Here is a 19,016-nt window from a genome sequence, read left to right as displayed (position 1 = left end):
CAGCCCGGACACTAAGGTCCAGCTCCGAGGGCCTTCTGGCAGTTCCCTCCCTGTGAGAAATCAGGTTACAGGGAACCAGGCAGAGGACCTTCTCGGTAGTGGCACCCTCCCATCAGATGTCAAGGAAATAAACAACTATCTGACTTTCAGAAAACATCTGAAGGCAAACCATTTTAATGTTTTTTTAATGTTTTTTAAAGTTTTAACCATTTTAATGTTTTTAATGTTTGATGTTTTATTGTGTTTTTAATATTCTGTTGGGAGCCACCCAGAGTGGCTGGGGGTATAAATAAATTGTTGTTGTTGTTTGTTGTTAGGAAAGTTTTGTGCCACTGCAGGGAAAGCAGCATCCTGAACTAGGCAAGCGAGAAGAGCAATACCCCATGTGTCTTTAACAACACCTGCCACCCAGTACCTTTCTTTGGCACTAAGGAGAAAAGACTGTTGGCCATTACAATGGCAGTCACTGCTGCCAGTGGTCAGGGAATTGGGAAGAATTCCAGCACCACAGGAAGGAGCTAAAAGGTTGCCTTGCATGTTTCTGGTCACCTCTACAATCAAAATGGCAAGCGTCAGCCTCAAATTCTGCACTCAGTCAAATATTAGAATTACAAACACAGCAAGAACAGACACTGTCGGTAACTCCCAAACACTTGTCGTTCTTCTCACTGCTGTGCTCTGTTCACCCCCTGACAGTTTCCACAATCGTGTCACCAGCATCTGCAGGCTGCACATGTACACTGTCTGCCAGCCCTCTTCCTTCAGCACCGATTGATCAACCCACTAATCTCAGAGCCCAAGGGACGGGCTGACTGGGGGGAGCAGCAAGCAAGCTTGTAACAACACAGGGCTGTATTTCTTGTCTCGTGAGGATCAGATGCAAAGGAATCCCAGCATTTTTGCATCCGCATAAGTGAGACCTCTTTCAGATCACAGTTAGTCTTCTTGGTGAATCAACAGAATGAAGTCACATGCTCAATTTTAAGCTTCAGCTTGTACAGTATCTGACATAACAACAGAAATAAAATTAGTGGATTGAAATCTAATGACTGTAAGAGTGGAAGGCAGCTTGCCCAACCAAATTTTTATCTTGCCCTCCTCCCCCTCTGCAGCCCCAACACTCCCTGAGAAGCTCCTCCAGTGGGTTGGAGAGGGTCTTCCTGAATGGTGTGGGCTATACTGTTATGTGGCTTGCAATGAGAAGGGGAAATTGCCTGAAATTGGGTAGGAAAATCCTGTACAAGTAGAGCTCTGCAGCTGCAAAATTCCTTTGCCCGATTTCAGGGGATATCCCCCCTCTCATTCAGCCCCAACAAGACAGCCCACACTGTTCAGGAGGACTCCCAATTCTCTGGATAGGCTCTATGAGGGCACCTCTCTTTTCCAGGAGCTGCAGATGGGGAAGATATTGATTTCAATAAAACATTGATTGTGTGAGGTGCCTTCTGCTTGCAAAGCCATAGGAATCAATCCAAGGTGCTTAAATATTTCAATCCAACTCTGTAATTGCAAGGAAGTGCAAGGGGCTCCATTTAGACATGATAAAGACCTACAGTTTATACCGGTAGTTGCATGAACAAGCCCTCAGGCTCATCAGACCCTTTCCTAAATTGTGTTCACTCTGAACTGTGGTTTACTGAAACAAGGGGTGGCGCTTCCCATTTCGCCATGTGAGGCGAAACTTTCTGGTAAAATGCTACTTGTAAAGCTACCGTATTTTTCGCTCCATAAGACACACTTTTTTTCCTCCTGCGAAGTAAGGGGAAATATCTGTGCGTCTTATGGAGCAAATGGTGGTCCCTGGAGCTGAATTGCCCAGGGGCCAAAAGAGGATCATGCTTTTTATTTTACAAAGATAAAAGGGGGTGTTGAAAGGACCCTGCTGAGCAGCAAGAGATTGGGAGAGAGATAAGAGTCCCAGCTCCCTTTCAGCCCCACCCTCTTGCCCAGGCCTCCATTGTTGAATGTGCTGCAGAGGGAGGTTGTTTGTTTCCCCAGCAACATGTGACTGGCTGATTAGATTATCTGTCTGGAAACTGTAGAAAAGGCTCCCTTTCCTTTAGAAGCTGCAGAAATGTGAGTTTAACCCCATAAAAACGGGGCTTTTCCTCTTTGCTTTTCTCCATTTGCAAAAGGAGCTTTGCTTTTCCCCCTTTGCAAAAAAAGCTGCAAAACCTTTAGCTGATCCTCAAAAAACCAGGGCTTTTCCCTTTGCAAAAAAAGCTGCAAAACTTTTAGCTGATCCTCAAAAAACAGGGCTTTTTCCTTTGCAAAGAAAAGTTACAAAACATTTAGCTGATCCTCAAAAAAACAGGGCTTTTAGAGGAGGAAAACCAGAAAAAAAATTTTTTTCTTGTTTCCTCCTCTAAAAACGAGGTGCGCCCTATGGTCCAGTGCGCCCTATGGAGCGAAAAATACGGTAGGCCTCAAAGATAGAACGTGTGCAGATAAACAGTATGTAGACAGGCACTTGAGTAAGTTTCAAAACTCACAGGGTGCCAGACAGCAACTGGCTGATGCAGCCACTTATCCTCTGTGTATTTTTCCTCAAGGAAGCTTAATTTCCTTCCCTACGCAGCAACTGCCTGCTTTCAGAGCCTCAGGACCAAATCAATGTGTGTTTTACCTCCTGATGTTCTCTCCCCTTCTTCCTTTCCTCCTCTGGCAGCTGCCTTCCCCCTGACCACCTACGTTATTAGAGCCGCCATGTGATGTTTCCAATTTGTGCACGGCACGTTCTATGGACAGCTTGAATCACCTGGCGCATGGCTTACGTTGTAATGACAGCATTAAATGTCTTCTGACAGAGTCTCACAAAACTGGCACTCAAATCTGGACGCTTAAATTAGAGCCCATCATAAATAACAGCGGGAAAGGAGCAGAGCTGATCTCTGCATGAGATCAGCAAGGAGGAGAGTTGCCCAAAGGAGGTCTCTTTTGTTACGAGCCGAGAATGCACAATTGTAGCACAAGATTATGGTGGAAAAGTGAATAAGGACTCTGAAGACCGTAGCAGAAAGTGGAGAAGATGGATGTTATAATTGACTGAATGTCTTAGGTTTTTTTTGGGGGGGGGGGTTGTAACCAGCAGATGGAAAATTGGAAGTCCTTTTATCTTTTTAAAGGTTTCTTTTGTCTCATTCCCCTCTTTCTTTCTTTCTTTCTTTCTTTCTTTCTTTCTCTCTCTCTCTTTCCTTTCTTCTCGTTTCTTTCTTCTTTTTCTTTCTCTCTCCCCCTCCTTCTCTTTGTTTCCCCTCTTTGTATCTTCCTTTCCCCCCCTTAGGGGTCCTATGTTTGGGTCCTTTTTTTAAGGTCCAGGAATTGTATACTCATGGGTGCGGTGGTAGATGGTTGATGGAGGGACCCTGAGTGGGTGGCAGCAAATGTTGCCTTGTCTCTCTCTCTCTGCTCTGCGAACTGTGCTTCATGTCAGCTCCCATGACACCTCTTCTTTTTCTGACATGATTTTGCTGATGGGTGATGGAGGACAGAAGATGGAAAGAGGTGCACTGAATGTGTGAAGGGGCTCCATAAGTAGGAGGGAAGCAGGTGCTGCTAGCTGTACCCCTGAGGTGGCATCTTCCTTTGGGCTCCAACCCCTCAGGGTCCCAGGCTTGTAGCACACCTGTACACTTGTCACATGCATAGACCTGTGCCTACACATCCCTTTTGCAGATGTCCATACTAAACATGTGAATATCAAGAGAGTGTGTCTAGCAGGCAGGAGTGTCTTGATGCCAGGCTGGGGCAGGGCCTATGGCAAGGTACTTGTTTTCATATATAATGCACAAAGGAAGCTGCAGTCCAGCAGAAAGACACATGAAACATGTCTCTGTGCAACTTGGGAGAGACAGCTTTCTATAGTACCATAGAGTAGGGGGGGGGGAGTATCACCCACCCCTATGGCTGTTAGCATGCAATGGGGAGGATGAACACGTTACTTTGGGGTTCTCTCAGTTTCTCATTCTTCCAGCCTTAAGTCCACCTCTCCACATTTCTACATCTGTTTTGTTTTGCTTTGCTTTGTTTTATAAAGGCCTCCTGAAAATTCAACAGCATTTTGGTATGCAATCTTGCCTAAGATAGCCTACAGTTTTACAAAGCCTTTCATCCTTATGTAACATGTTTTTGTATGTTGTTTTCACTAATATATGCATTATTATTATTATTATTATTATTATTATTATTATTACACGCTTTACCCTAAATTCAAAGGTTGGCAGTCTTTGAGTTCTCATATTGCTTTGGAAAGTGCAGATCCTGTTACTTTGCATTTAAATGTGAACTGAATTCAGTTTCCCCACTCTCCCTAGCCATGCAAATCCAAGCGATGCAGTTAACAATGTGAAAGCAGGAGCGTAAAAAGAAAAGGAAATGAGAAAGCAGAACTAGATCAGGATGAAAAAGACAGAGCTGCTCTCAGAAATTGCATCCTCCCTTCCCCGTGGAATATGTAGGTGTCATGATGGACTAATTCAGCCCAAGATCCCAGCCTCTCAGGAACCATTTTATGCAAGCTTTTAACTCCCCTTGGTTTGTTTAGCAGGGAACAGGGCAGGCATGAGGCAGGCCTCTTCGAAGCAAGCTCCAATCTGTTTCTTTTGTGTTTTTCTTATTTTCCAGGGATATACAAAGGACACTGTTTTCGAATTAACCACTTCCCTGAAGACAATGATTATGATCATGACAGCTCTGAATACCTTCTCCGTAAGTGAAATATCCAGCATCTTAATTGTTGCCGTTCTAACTTCATCTTAAATCAGTTTTATACACTGGAAATGCATAAAGGAACAGACCTAAGTTGTTGGACTTTTCCCAGATGCCTGCAGCACTTAATGGGAATAGGATTTCAATAACTTGGGGACATGCAACCAAATATTTGCCCGGCTAGTTTTAAACAAGGGGCAAATGGGGCTCATCAACCTGGGAAGTTAGGTATCTAACAGAAGGGAAACTAATCCTAAATCTCCTCTGCATTGTGGCACATCTTCAGGTAAGGAAAAGGCTAAGGAGTAAACCCTACACAAATCCAGAGTTGAGTCCCTAAGACGGTTGGATGGTGTCTGGTACCGCCTCCTTCCAGCAATCCCTGCAGCCAAGCTGGTGCCAAACGTTTTGCCCTGCTTTCCTTAGGACCATATCAGTGAGGCCAAGAGGGAGCTCTTGTTGTCTGGGCAGCCCAGGAGCGCCATAAACACTGCCAAGCCTGGCACCCCAGGGAGGTCACTTTCGGGCGTCACCCCTGGAGGTGCACTCCATTGTCTCTCGAGACAGATGGATGCCAACAAATTTAGAACAGTACGCATCATTCATCCATCACTACTACCTCTGTATTTCCCCGCATAATGTTGCCTGTTTAGTCTCACTGTCCTTCGGTGCCTGGTCCCCAAATTTCCCTCCTGCCCTTGTATGAAGTCCCCCCCCCCCCGAAATATCTCCCTGAGTTCATAGGAGCATTCTTTGCGCCTACTATTTCCTCCCAAGTTTCTGCTCCCACTATCCTTGTTTTCCCTCAAATCCTTGCTTCCATATGGCAAGTTATTTCCCGGGCCAAACTGATTTTTCACTTCCCACACAGATTTGCTAAATATTTTTTTCAGCATTCTGTCACCGACAGCTTCTGCTGGAGAAGCTAGAATGTTTGTGAGCATTCCACAACACCCTAGAAGCTCGACTTTTATGCATAAGGTAGGAGGAAAGGAAGTGGCACTTAACAGTTGGTAGCAGTTGTCATTTTTTCAGCTAATTGTATAAGATAGTTATAGCTCCCTTAATACCGATGCCCCAAGAGAGCACCAAAAGCATTTGGAAGGAGGCGGAGAATAGACAATGAAACTGAAAGATGGTCAGATAAATTGGTACAACTCTAATTGTGTATCCAAGTTAGGACAGTTGGCAAATAATCTATTCCATCTCCTTAGCTGCTTAAACTTGTGTGAATGGTGAAATGCAGTCCTGTTTATTTGTTCCCTTCTAATTCAAGATTAATAATGAGAGTAAGATGCTAATTAACAATATATATATATATATATGTAATGGTCATTTTCTGTCTTGCTTGGATCTGAGGATATAAGTGTATGGGCAATGATATGAAAGGAATAACATGCTGTGTCATAAAATTGAGGATATTGAGGTGAAGAGACATATAGCACACAGATCAGCAACCAGTTTGGCCTTGGGCCACTAGTCCTTATGAATGCTGAAAAACAGAACCATGTGCTTTCATTATGCTTTCAAATCACTCAAGAGTCTTCCGAATTCAAGATTAAAGGATAGGACAAAAACTGAAGTTTAGAGCGGAAAAAGAACAAACTCTCCTGCCTGCAGATATCCTATTAAGTTCCACGTGTTCCATTCAATAACTGCAGTAAGAACTGCCACTTAAGTACAACCAAAAAGATTATTCTTTTGAAACAGGGAAAAAATACGTTTAGAAAATTAGAGATTCCCTAACTCTAATATTCTCCCTTTTCCATGCCAGTTGATATAGTGCACGTGTTGCGCAATGGCAGAACACTTGCCTTTCCTACAAAACATCCAGACTCAAGTCAAGTTGATACCAGGTCAGCTGAGAGTAAATTTTAATTTTAGTAACAGGAGCAAAAAGCTATCCAGTTTTGATATGTGCTAGAGAAAGATGGTAGTTTCTTAGGAAAGCTTAAAAGCAGTAAGATAAGAGGCATTAAGAGGCTAATCTTCCTGTTCGTTAAAAGTCTTCCAATGTCCTCTTTCATCCATCTACAAAACAATTCAAGATGAATCACAACTGCAACGCCTAGCTGATTCTCTTTTCAGGCACACAATGGCCACCATAGATTCTAACAGTTTATTCTCTTCTGGAATGGACATTCACTATGCACAGTACCTAAAGGCCGCAATTTCTGTACTGCAAAAAGGCAGGAGCAGGTCCTTTTAGTTTAGCTAGGCCATATATTAAAACGAAAATGGAAAAATCAAAGTACAGTTTTATGAAATTATTATTTTCTACAGCATAGTCATTCCGCTATTATCTCTGAGGGCCAAACTGGGTGTGACATCTGTCTCACATACTTAAACATATGCCGCGTAGTTTGATCTTTGTAGACTTTTTATACACTGAATAGCTATATGAGGGGAGGCGACCATGTTGTGGGGCAGAGAATCAGAATGCTCCCACCCCATGGACTTGGATATTTGTGATGGGAGAAGATCTCCTATTGGCCCTAGACCAGACATAGGCAAACTCAGCCCTCCAGATGTTTTGAGGCTACAATTCCCATCATCCCTGACCACTGGTCCTGTTAGCTAGGGATGATGGGAGTTGTAGTCCCAAAACATCTGGAGGGCCGAGTTTGCCTATGCCTGCCCTGGACACTGATCAGTGGATTTCAGTCTCCTTATAATGTCATACCTGGTGCTAGGCACTTGCATCCAAAGCACAAAATTGCTCCAGAAAGGCCTTGACACAGTTTTCTGTTTACTAACTATTTCTTTTATTAGTTTACAAGGTATTTAATAATTTGGGTCTAGGATACTTTAAGGACCACCCGACTCATTATATCCCTGCCGGATCACTGAGGTCTTTAGAGGAGTCTCTGTTGGGGATCCCCCCATGGTTCAGATGCATGAGTCATAGCTGTTCAGGATTGTGGAACTCCCTTCCAGCTGAGGTCAAATAGCCCTTCTCCTCGCTGAACTTCCTGCACCTACTGAAGACTCATTTTATTGCAGCGGGCAGTATAACTGAATTCTGATGTTCTAGTTTTAACCAATTTTTATCTGTGGACTCAGCTACATTAGCCATGCTACAATGATATAACTGCATTATAAGCATGCAACACCAGATGGCGCCATAGAGCACAAAACTTTGTCTATACGGTTTTACAAAGAGGCGGTTCCCCCCCCTTTTGTTATAACGGTTTAAGTCGTGACTTATTTATAGCGGGGTTTTCCCTGGGTGTAGATGCAGCCTGTATTTTATTGAGTAACTCAAACACTTCTTGGGGACAACGGCAATTAAATGCCATGTCAAAATCAATCAATAATGCTGGAATAATGCACAGGTGGAACATTCTTTCATTTTTATAAATCCATATTATTTGTAAAATGATTGTTTCTATGAGTTAATACTTTACTATCCCTTTGGAGCTGTGCTGTTTCTTTGTTTTTTTGTTCTTCCATGCACTGACCCTTTATGGTTTAAATATCTGATTCTTTGCTTGCTTGCTTTGCACTTTTTTTGTTAACAAATCAATAAAATTTAAGCAAAAATCAATCAATGCTTCCAGCTAAATAAAACCACCCGTGGCAGGTGGAGCTGTGGTTCGTATGTTCACAGGAGCATAAGGAAGATATTTTTGCGCCCAAAATACATCTGGTGATGGGTTTGTTTCCAAACAAATGGCTCTCCGCTCCCTTGCCTGCAGAAAGATTCGGCCAACGTTATTGCAATGTTGCACTGTGCTTATTAGACTGCAGTGTGATATCTGAAGGAGCCTGAGTAGAAGTGATGATACTGGACATCGTGGAGACTGAGGCCAATTGCTTCCTTGTGGTATACAGCAGGTGCAGCTACACTGAAAACAATCTTCTTTCAATTTTGAACAGCCTATCACCGGCTTTAAAGGGCTACCTTAGCAAGCCTTGATCGCTAATCTTGCCTTTTTGTTGTAGCCTGGAAGCAGAGTGGAATGCGCAGCTGCCACATTCTGCCACAGATGTGTAATGTACACCATAAGCTTTATAGGGACCTTTACTGGAGTGTGATTTGCACACACACCCCGTGTCATTTGCCATCAACACATACCAAAATATCTGCCCTGCAGCTGTTTTTAGGAGACGTTGGCCGGTAATATGCGCACACAAGCAAGAACTGCAAGCCAGGATGGGGGGACCCCAGTCGTGGTGGTTGTGGCCCTCATCATCCCCATAGAAAACTGGAGCATTTAAACTGCAGGAGCTATGGGTTACTTGCAGAACAGGGACACACAGCTCCATGTTTCTCTAACCTCTTCCCAAGAGGCATAATGAATAAGTGGTTCTAAAATGTTTGCAAGAAAGAGAAATAGAGGAGGAAGGGCTCTCTTTGCATTTTCTGGTGTTTTGACATTTTATTACCAGTAAGGAGAAACATGTCAGTGCCACACATCTCAGTTACTTGTGAACTGATGTAGACTGACTCAAAAGATTGAATTACTGTAAGATTCAATCAAGATTAGGGTTCAGAATTTTGCATCAGGGCTCACAAATACTCTGTCCCCACTCACTCCTAGTACTTGGACACACTCCTGTTGCATCCTGGACTTGATTTTTCTCATAATTATGTATGTGCCGCATGCAGAGTCACAACCAGAAAGCAATTACTACTACTATTATATTTATTAAGTACCTAAAACCTCTAGGTGCTGCACAAAGATTAAAACAGTTAAACAGGATTGCCCAGAGGCTCACAATTCTGATTTCCATCTCTTGCACAAACGTTTTGACAGCCGTTATAATACTTCGGGGAGCCTTAACTCCATCCTTCAGGACAATTTCGATATGACGGGAATATTAAACATGGTTGAGCATCCCAACAGTTATTAGTAGTAGAAAGCAATGGTGTATCTCTCACACTATTCGTAGGAAGGTTTACCCCGGCCAATGCAATTGTCTAATACCACTGGTGATAAGTCTGCTGGGGCTGCGGTTTTCTTGTTTCAAATGAAATCTCCAACACCGTTAATCCGTTTATGCAAGCAACACATTGGTTATTAACTTTCGGTCATGAATATGAGCCCTAAGGGTTCTCTGACAGACAACCTGATTATAATACAATATTCAGACACAAAACCAATGTACAGCAGATCACCGGGCTGCTTCCTCTTAGGATGTTTGACCATTTACAATGTTTAAATACAGCCATGCTGTTTTTAGAAAATATCTCACCTGTAGAATCTTAATTCTGGTGGCCCTCTGTAGATTTCAACCTCTGTGTCCCTCACCATGACAGGTGTAACTAAATATCTATGATATTCCTTAACATGAATATCTTGCTGTGTTGCTACCAGAGGGTCAACAGAATTATCATTAGTATTATCATACACAGTAGTTGCCATCTTTCTACATAATGAACAAGGCATAAAATAGCCCTGTAGCCAAGCTAGCTGAAGGCCATTTTCAGCCATTTTGTGGTACCCCTGGGCCTTGCGTGCCCAATACATTTCTGCCCCCATTGCAGAGCCAATATATGACTGTGGCTTAGCCTCCGGGTAGTTGTGCATCTTCCACTGATGTACTTCACCTGAAAACCAGTGAGCATTTACTGGGGTAAGTACAGCTTGCCCTTTAGGATAATAGACGCAAAGATTCCAATTGCCCCATGGTAAAATCCACACAAAAGAGCGATGTGAAAAAGCAGCAGAATATACTCAGGAGTATTGATCCCTCTTGTTATGGTCCCATTCCTAGGCTTGAGATATATTTTCTCTAATCCTTCAAAGGATGCTGTCTTGCCCTCTGCCACCTTTTCCCGTATCAGCAATCTTCACTGCAATTCATTCTCTCTTTCTCTCTCTCACAAATGCATTCTCATATTCCCTCCATCTTTCTTTGCCTGTATCTTGACTCACTCCTCCTCTTTGGTCATCTCCATTTCCTTTTGCTTTCACCCTTTGAGCAGGTAAAGGTAACGGCCCCATGGACAGTTAAGTCCCATCAAAGGCGACTATGGGGCTGCGGTGCTCATCTCGCTTTTCAGGCCGAGGGAGCCGGCGTTTGTCCACAGACAGTTTTCTGGGGTCATGTAACCAGCATGACTAAACCGTTTCTGGCACATGGGAGACCGTGACAAGTGCCAGAATGCACCAAAATGCCTCCAAACACACACACACACTCCACCCTCATCCTTCCATACCCTCCAACATGCCTCAGATGAAAACAGGGACATTTCTCACTCCCCTGCAACGAATCCCCCTCAACCTCCCATTCTTTGTGGTCCCCCCGCCCACCGCTGCCACCGCAGAGGAATTTCCTATCAAAAGAAGGGCGAGTGTCACCACCGCTTCACCAACAGGACACAGGACACGTGCCCTCCGCTGTCCTGACAAATACAAAGGGGCAATATTCAATGTGAATGCACAAAGCATTTTTTTTAAATCAAGACTCCTTATGCTCCACTCCACTCCACTCCTCCTTTCTTCCTGCAAAGGGCGATCCTGCCACTCAGAGCCAGCGTGTCATGTGGGGCTGGGCCTCAGCAGCAGCAGCCTCTCCTGCTCTTCACCTGCTCTCTAGTAGCCGCTACAAGCTGCCCAAGGGAGGAGGCCAGCAGCAGTGGCCAAGGAGAGGCAACGGGGACGTTCCCTCGCAGGGCCAGGTCATCCCCTTTCCCGAGCTCGGCAAAGGAAAATACGGGCATTCCAGGATCAAATCCAAAACCGGGATGGCTTTCATGATTCCAGGACTGTCAGTGGAAAATCAGGACATTTGGAGGGTCTGTGCTTCTGTTCACTGAGGCAGAAAGGTTCTGGCATTAAAAATAAAACACCGTAGCTCCTTTTCCCTTCTCTGAAGATGGCGGGCGAAAAGAAAGCAAAGAGGGTTCGGAAGGTTCATACCAGCCGCAACCCAGTGCTGGCCCGGGGAATCGGGAGGTATTCCCGGTCTGCCATGTATGCTCGGAAGGCCATGTACAAGCGCAAGTACAAAGCTCCAGAAACTAAGATAGAAAAGAAGAAAAGAGAGAAAGAGCCAGCTACTATCACAAAGCCTGTTGGAGGTGATAAGAATGGAGGCAACAGGGTGGTCAAACTTCGCAAAATGCCAAGGTACTACCCAACAGAAGATGTTCCCCGCAAACTCCTGAGTCATGGCAAAAAGAATTTTGCCCTACACAAGAGGAAGTTGCGGGCTTCAATAACCCCAGGAACTGTTGTGATCCTTCTCACAGGTCGCCACCGAGGCAAGCGTGTGGTCTTTCTGAAGCAGCTCGGAAGTGGTCTGTTGCTTGTAACAGGCCCCTTGACCATCAACCGGGTCCCCCTGCGCAGGGCTCACCAGAAGTTCGTCATTGCCACATCAACCAAGGTTGACATCTCCAGTGTGAAACTTCCAAAGCACCTCAGCGATCTTTACTTCAAGAAGAGGCTGCGTAAACCCAAACACCAGGAGGGAGAAATTTTTGACACTGAGAAAGAGAAATATGAGATAACGGAGCGACGCAAGGCGGACCAGAAGCACGTGGACTCCCAGCTCTTGCCCATCATCAAGAAGGTGCCTCAGCTGCGAGGCTATTTGCGCTCAACATTTTCGCTTTCCAGTGGCGTTTATCCTCACAAATTGGTTTTCTAAATTGTCTGGAGACACCACAGTAAAGTTTGGATAAAAAATAAAAAAATAAAAAATAAAACACCGAAATAAGAGACTGGGTAGAATTATATGGTAGAGAACAAAACCAAACTGTGTAAGCATGGACCTTGCAACAACTGAGGAACAGATGATCCCAGTTACGGTTCAGAAAGGAATTGGAGCAGCGCGGGGTGCACACAAAATACAGACATGCACCAAATGCTCTTTCTGCATCTTCAAGCCCAAGGTGTTCTGGCTCTGTTACTTTTGCAGAGGAGATGAATAGAGAGGATGCAGAGAGAATCCAGGACAGCTGTCATATAGTCAGCGAGCTTGATTATCTACATTCACATGTATCAAGTGGCAGCTCACAGTGCGTTGTTGCATTACCCAGTCAGTAGCCCTGCTCATACATTTTTCATGCCTCTTCCCTGCATTAATTTGTGGGTTATTCTTTATAACCTCTCTAGCTGGTAGCTTGCCAGAATATGTTTCCACACAAGGAAGCTTTGGAAAGCTGATTATGGTAATGACCCCAAATTTTCCGGCAGAATTTGCAGAGCACATTAGGAAAAACTAAACGGAAGGCACATTTGCCCTTGTGGAGACTCCCCATTTGTTACCCTGGTCATTCCCCTCAAAAGACCACGTTTATCCAAAAACTGTATCAGACTTTTAAACTTCTGTTTGATGCGTCTTCCGTGAATTCTTTCAACATCATTTTAACACTTCTTTTGCAGATTTGGCATTTGCAGCTTATTTTAAGGTAGTCAGTGTTTCAAGGTGTGTTTAATATCTTGTCTTTGGTTGCCTTGGCAATATGTTTTAAAGGGTGGGGTATAAATATTAATTATAAATAAATGGTCCACAGGGACAGCTGTTAGCATTTCCAATTGCCACAAAAGCGCTGCTGCTGCTGCTGCTGCTTCTTCTTCTTCTTCTTCTTCTTCTTCTTCTTCTTCTTCTTCTTCTTCTTCTTCTTCTTCTTCTTCTTCCTTCTTTTTTCCCATAAGGAAACAACAAAGTTGATAAATCATCTCTTGTGCTTTTTCAATTTCTCTCCTCCCCTGGTCTCAGGTATTGTCCGGGCCTCCAGCGTGTTTCCGATTCTAAGCACAGTATTACTGTTGCTGGGAGGGCTCTGCATCGGAGCTGGGAGGATTTATAGCAGCAAGAACAACATTATCCTCAGCGCTGGGATTCTTTTTGTTGCAGCAGGTAGGTCATCATTTATTCATTTTATTGATGAATCGCTTCCCACGAAACGCCTCAAAGCGAGTTAACAATAGAAGAAAGCACAATTTCTGTAGGCCAATGAAGATTAAAAGCTAGGAATAGAAATCTCCACTTAAAAGGCTTGTTGGAAGAGGAAGGTATTTGATACACTTCGAGAAAAGGCAATAAAGATGGAGCCTGCCTGATAAGCAACGGGAGGGGAAGGGTCCCAAGGGCAGGGCCGGCGCGTCCATTTAGGCGAACTAGGCAGTTGCCTAGGGTGCCAAAATGGAGAGGGCGCTGGCCAACCTGCCCCCCGCCGCCGCCCGGTGCCACTCCACCAGCGGCAGAGTGGTGGGGAGGGGGGAGCAGCCCAAAATCGGGCTTCTCTGCCCCCTCCGCCAGCATGAGCAGCTTCCAGCACATGCAAAAACATAATAAAACATTACAAATTAAAAAGCTTCCCTATACAGGGCTGCCTTCAGATGTCATCTATGGGTTGTCTAGTTACTCATCTCCTTGACATCTGGTGGGAGGGCATCCCACAGAGAGGGTGCCACAGCCAAGGAGGTCCTCTGCTTGGTTCCATGTAACCTCATCTCTTGCAGTGAGGGAACCGCCAGAAGGCCCTCGGAGCTAGAGCTCAGTATCCGGACTGAACGATGGGGTGGAGACAATCCTTCAGGTATACAGGGCCGAAGCTGTTTAGGACCTTAAAGGTCCGCGCCAACATTTTGAATTGTGCTTGGAAATGTACTGTAAGCCAACGTAGGTCTTTCAGGACTGGTGTGATATGATCCCGGCAGCCGCTCCCAGTCACCAGACTGGCAGTCGCATTCTGGATTAGTCGTAGGTTCCGAGTCACCTTCAAAGGTAGCCCCATGTAGAGCGGAAGATAGCCAGGGCATGTACAACTCTAGCAAGACAGTGAACAGGTAGAGGCATACCAGATGGAGCTGGTAGACAGCTGCCCTGGACACAGAATTGACATGTGCCTCCATAGACAGCTGCGAATCCAAAATGACCCCCAGGCTGTGCATCTGGTCCTTCAGGGGCACAATTACAAGTCTTTCTGCAGTGGCATTGCATGGTGGTGATATTCTGCCCCACTAACTGCATTCCCACGCAGAGTGCATTGCTGTAGTCCAACCTGAAGGTTACCAGAACGTGGACCAAGGAGGACCCAAAATACATATTTTGTCTTCCTTTTAATCAAAGGTGTTGGAGAAGAGAATGCAGCAGAGAAGACCAATAACAAATGTCTTGCAATTGCTTACCTTTCCCCCCCTTCCCTATTTCTTATTATTATTATGTGAGTCCCCAAGAGAATGGAGCATTCAGTGCAAGTCTCGATCTCTTTTGTCTTAACAAGCAGACCACCGCAGCTCCTCATTAGGAGAGAGCTCAGAGATTAGAACATCTCCCGCTCGTGCTAGAAGTGACCCTAAATATCAGGGTGCTTATTATTCTAGGAACACATTGCTAGATTTTTTTTTTCCAGAGCACAGGACTTTTTAACATACACCGCGTGGGTGTACGAGCTTCGCCTCCAATTGCTGGGGGCTTGAGAAATCTCCCTGGATAATTACATAACAGCAGTGACTGACACACATAAAAGAGAGGATGTTATTCCTCACCGTCCCCCAACAAGGTGCTTGTGCATCTGGGCTTGGCTGTCTCCTCTGTGATTTGCCGTGTGACACACTTTCCAAACGCAGCAGATGGGTCACTGATTATCAGACGATCTGACTGTGCCCGTTTCATGGATTTTCTTCACATGGTAGTATGGGCAGCGAGGGTTTGGTGGCTGCTTTCTGGATTTGTATTTACTGTGGAAAGGCAGCACATGTCTTTGCAAAGTTTCTACAGTGAAGCTTCCTCTCGGGGCCAAATTTCTATCCATCCTTCCCCAGGCCATGCTCTGACAGATGGAGTGAGTAACAAGAATGCCGCTCTTGCAATATATGCAGAGAAAGAAAGCAGTCGAGAGTTTCTCCTGTGCAAAAGCATCACCTTATTCTCGAGAAGAACTTAAGAAGCACTTTAAACATCTGCTGTGACAGATTCAAGATACAGGGTTCATGTGGGCAGCTCAATAGCCCACAATCCTGATAACACCAAGATTGCAGGTTTGATTCCCATACAGGGCCACCTGCTTATTCTTGCAATGCAGGGGGCTGGACTAGATGGCCCCTTCCAACTCTACAATTCTATGATTCCAAGCCGCACACTATCCTCCACCAACTTCTACACAGCCTGCAGGCTCCTGACCAGTCAAATCAGGTGGGCAGTGGCTGGAGTTGCTGGACTACAACTCCCATCCTCCCTAGCTACCAGAACCACAGGGGTGATGGGAGTTGTAGTCCAACAACAGCTGGGGACCCAAGTTTGAGAAACACTGCCTTACAGCTTGGTCAGGCTAACTTTGAAGGTGACCCGGAAACTACAACTAATCCAGAATGCGGCAGCTAGACTGGTGACTGGGAGCGGCCGCCGAGACCACATAACACCAGTCTTGAAAGACCTACATTGGCTCCCAGTAGGTTTCTGAGCACAATTCAAAGTTGGTGCTGACCTATAAAGTCCTAAATGGCCCAGTATACCTGAAGGAGTGTCTCCACCCCCATCGTTCTGCCCGGTCCTGGGGGTTGTGGGGGGAGCAGAAGTGGCAGCTCCCCAGCCAAGCCATTCCTCCTGAGCTTTTGCAGTGATTCCCCTCCATTGTGGAACAGGTGTGCATGTGTCGTATTCAGCCTGAGGTGCAATGCAGCCATAAAGCCAACTCTTAGGAGCCGATTAGGCAATTGATTAGGCAGGGCAAGGCTTACCTGGCTCCCCCACATTTTGTTCAAGTTGGCACCCCTGAATGCAGGGTGCTGTCCCATTGCCAGTGATACAGTGAGGCCGAACAGTCAGCCTGATTGTCTTCTGTATGTGGAATTGGTGTGGGGGCAACACAGGGAGCTGCTGCATACTGAGTCAGAACAAGTCTGCCAAAGCTCAGTGTTGTCTACACTGACACACTGTGGCTCTCCAGGGTTTTTCAGGCAAGGAGTCTTTTCCAGCGCTACCTGTAGATGTCAGGGACTGGGACATTTCGCATGTAAAGCAGGTGCTCTACTGCTGAGCTACGGCTCTTCCCCCTGGCCTACACCTTTGCCTCGGGTACCAAAACAAACCCGGCCAAAGATCCAGGAAAGACAGAGGCTCTCAGCCGACGTTTTGGGAACATCGCTGCTCTGAGGGACTGTGGTGAAAAGCAGAGAGTGGGGAAGAAGAGGAAGGGACATAAAGGCCCTTTGCTGGATGTTGGAAGCATCTGAGTCACCGACTTAAGAGAAACAGCCCAGTAGGGGAATGTGGGAAGGTTTGCCTGTGAGATGAAATCCTTTCAGTGAGCGGACAATGGATGGTTGGAGTAGATATCGGCAGTGCAAGAATCATCAGTGAAAAGACATGTGGAGTTCTCTGGAGGATGACTTGCAATGTGCTTGGGAGAAGGTGTAAGCTCGCTGAGTGAAAAGCCATGTTTTACTGCCTTTATGTTTTGATTACCGTATTTTTCCGTGTTCACCAGCACAATCGCCGATGACAATCTCCTGCTCGCAGATGCCACAACTCCTCCCCCAATTTTAAACATTTTAAAATAATAATAAAAACATTGTCTTATATACGAAAAAATACAGTAATTTTTGTATGTGTTTTGTGCTTTGATTGTTTTTAATATGTATTTTGTGCTTTGTATGCTGTAACTTTGTGCTGTGAACCGCCCTGAGACCTATGGGTATAGGGCGGTATACACAAAATAATAATAATAATAATAATAATAATAATAATAATAATAATAATAATAATAATAATTATAATAATGGGCCACCCATGCAACAGACTTCTGGTCCTATATTGCTTCACTCTGGTTAAATCGTATCCTTACCAACTGAAGGGCCTGTGATGAAGATAATTTCGTTATGGAGGTATTCTCTCGAGCTGGCTAATTTCCCTCTTTCTTTCTTCCTCTCCAGGATTAAGTAACATAATAGGAATCATTGTCTACATATCCAGCAATGCAGGTGATCCTAGTGACAAGCGGGATGAGGACAAAAAGAACCAATACAATTACGGCTGGTCTTTTTATTTTGGAGCCTTGTCTTTCATTGTGGCAGAAACAGTTGGCGTCCTAGCTGTGAACATCTATATTGAAAAGAACAAAGAGCTAAGGTTTAAGACCAAGAGGGAGTTTCTTAAGGCCACTTCTTCTTCTTCCCCTTATGCCAGGATGCCAAGCTATAGGTACAGGAGAAGGCGGTCCAGATCTAGTTCTCGATCTACAGAGCCTTCCCCATCCAGGGATGTTTCGCCCATTGGCCTGAAAATGGCAGGTTCCATTCCCATGAATGAAATCTCCATGTACACGCTCTCTAGGGAGCCCCTAAAGATCACCACGGCCCCAAGCTACAACATGGAGCAAGATGCGGGTTTTCTTCAAGTTCACAATTTCCTTCAAAAGGAATACAACGAAGGACTTCATATCAACATGGTCAACAGGAGAACAACGCCTGTTTGAAAAGAGGACTGTTTGCTTTTCTTAAAACTACAACGTGAAGCAAAATCCAGATCTTTTTATACGTGAAAAGCGTGTATTTTTTAAACAAAAGCTCTTGCATACCTCAAGAGAAAAATCATGCGGAGAGGTTGAAGAGATGCTGAAATGACCTGAAGACACGGAACTATACATTTCTAGCTGATTTTTATAATAAGCTCTTTCAAAAAACAAAATTTGTTTAAAGTTCTCAGTGTCACCAAAAGGGAAGGGGGAAAAAAATTAAAATCAGCAGCTTCTTTCCCTGCACTTTTGTAGTATGTGTAGTGTAAGTTGTGAAACGGAAAACATTTTAGCTATTGTAATGTTCTAAATTTTTCAGTGTGGGCTCCCCCCCCCCATAATGCTGTCTCTTATTATAAACCCAGAACAATCACAAAGCTGCCTAGTGCTCTGGTTTCCTTTAAGCTGACAAAAGAGGGAGGTTTTCTTTCCCCTCTATCTCTCCTGGGGGGGGGGGAGGCAGGGTACCTGAAACCAGCATGAACTGTGAAACCGTAGCATATCATTTTTGCTCTGGACGGCTTCAAACATTGCAGAACTCTTGACAGGGAACCAAACAACACAAAAGTCATTTTGAATCACAGTTCTGCTATTGAGCCTTGGGGGGGGGGGGTGGAATAGTCTGGTTTCTTAATTAAGCTGTTTCTCTCCATATAAAAATCCCTGTGGAGAGTGAGTGGCTGAAGCAAGATTTTCCTGGAATTGGCCTGGTAGGGTGAACTTTATTTCCCTTACCGGTACTTCTCCCACTGCCCACCAGACTGTTAAAATACCCTTTTGGATTTTGTACAACTTTTTGGCCTGTTCCCACTTGAGTAAATATTATTTTTTAGATGAGGAAGCTCTTTTTAAAATTATTATTAATAATAATAATACTGTGCATCGCCCACCC

General features: G+C 44.8%; 2 protein-coding genes across 2 annotated transcripts in view; both read left to right on the top strand.

The window, feature by feature from the left end:
• CACNG4 (calcium voltage-gated channel auxiliary subunit gamma 4) overlaps positions 1 to 18,333 on the top strand; it is an 81,388-nt gene extending 63,055 nt beyond the window's left edge. Inside the window, exons 2-4 of the mRNA XM_033138878.1 lie at positions 4,624 to 4,707; positions 13,384 to 13,524; positions 17,544 to 18,333. Of these exons, the coding sequence (XP_032994769.1) occupies positions 4,624 to 4,707; positions 13,384 to 13,524; positions 17,544 to 18,085 (767 nt within the window). The 3' untranslated portion in view covers positions 18,086 to 18,333. The remainder of the gene's footprint in view (positions 1 to 4,623; positions 4,708 to 13,383; positions 13,525 to 17,543) is intronic.
• Positions 11,517 to 12,340, top strand: LOC117040838 (60S ribosomal protein L6-like). The gene has a single exon (XM_033138885.1). It carries the CDS (start codon positions 11,533 to 11,535, stop codon positions 12,307 to 12,309), a length of 777 nt encoding a protein of 258 aa, XP_032994776.1. The 5' UTR covers positions 11,517 to 11,532; the 3' UTR covers positions 12,310 to 12,340.
• Positions 18,334 to 19,016: the final 683 nt, after the last annotated feature.

The sequence above is a fragment of the Lacerta agilis genome, chromosome 2 (genome assembly GCF_009819535.1).
Source record: "Lacerta agilis isolate rLacAgi1 chromosome 2, rLacAgi1.pri, whole genome shotgun sequence".
Lineage (NCBI taxonomy): Eukaryota > Metazoa > Chordata > Lepidosauria > Squamata > Lacertidae > Lacerta > Lacerta agilis.
This window is presented reverse-complemented; position numbering and strand designations above follow the sequence as displayed.

Excerpts from the sequence above, each read along its gene's own strand:
- LOC117040838 (XM_033138885.1), top strand. The coding sequence starts at position 11,533 with ATGGCGGGCGAAAAGAAAGCAAAGAGGGTTCGGAAGGTTCATACCAGC.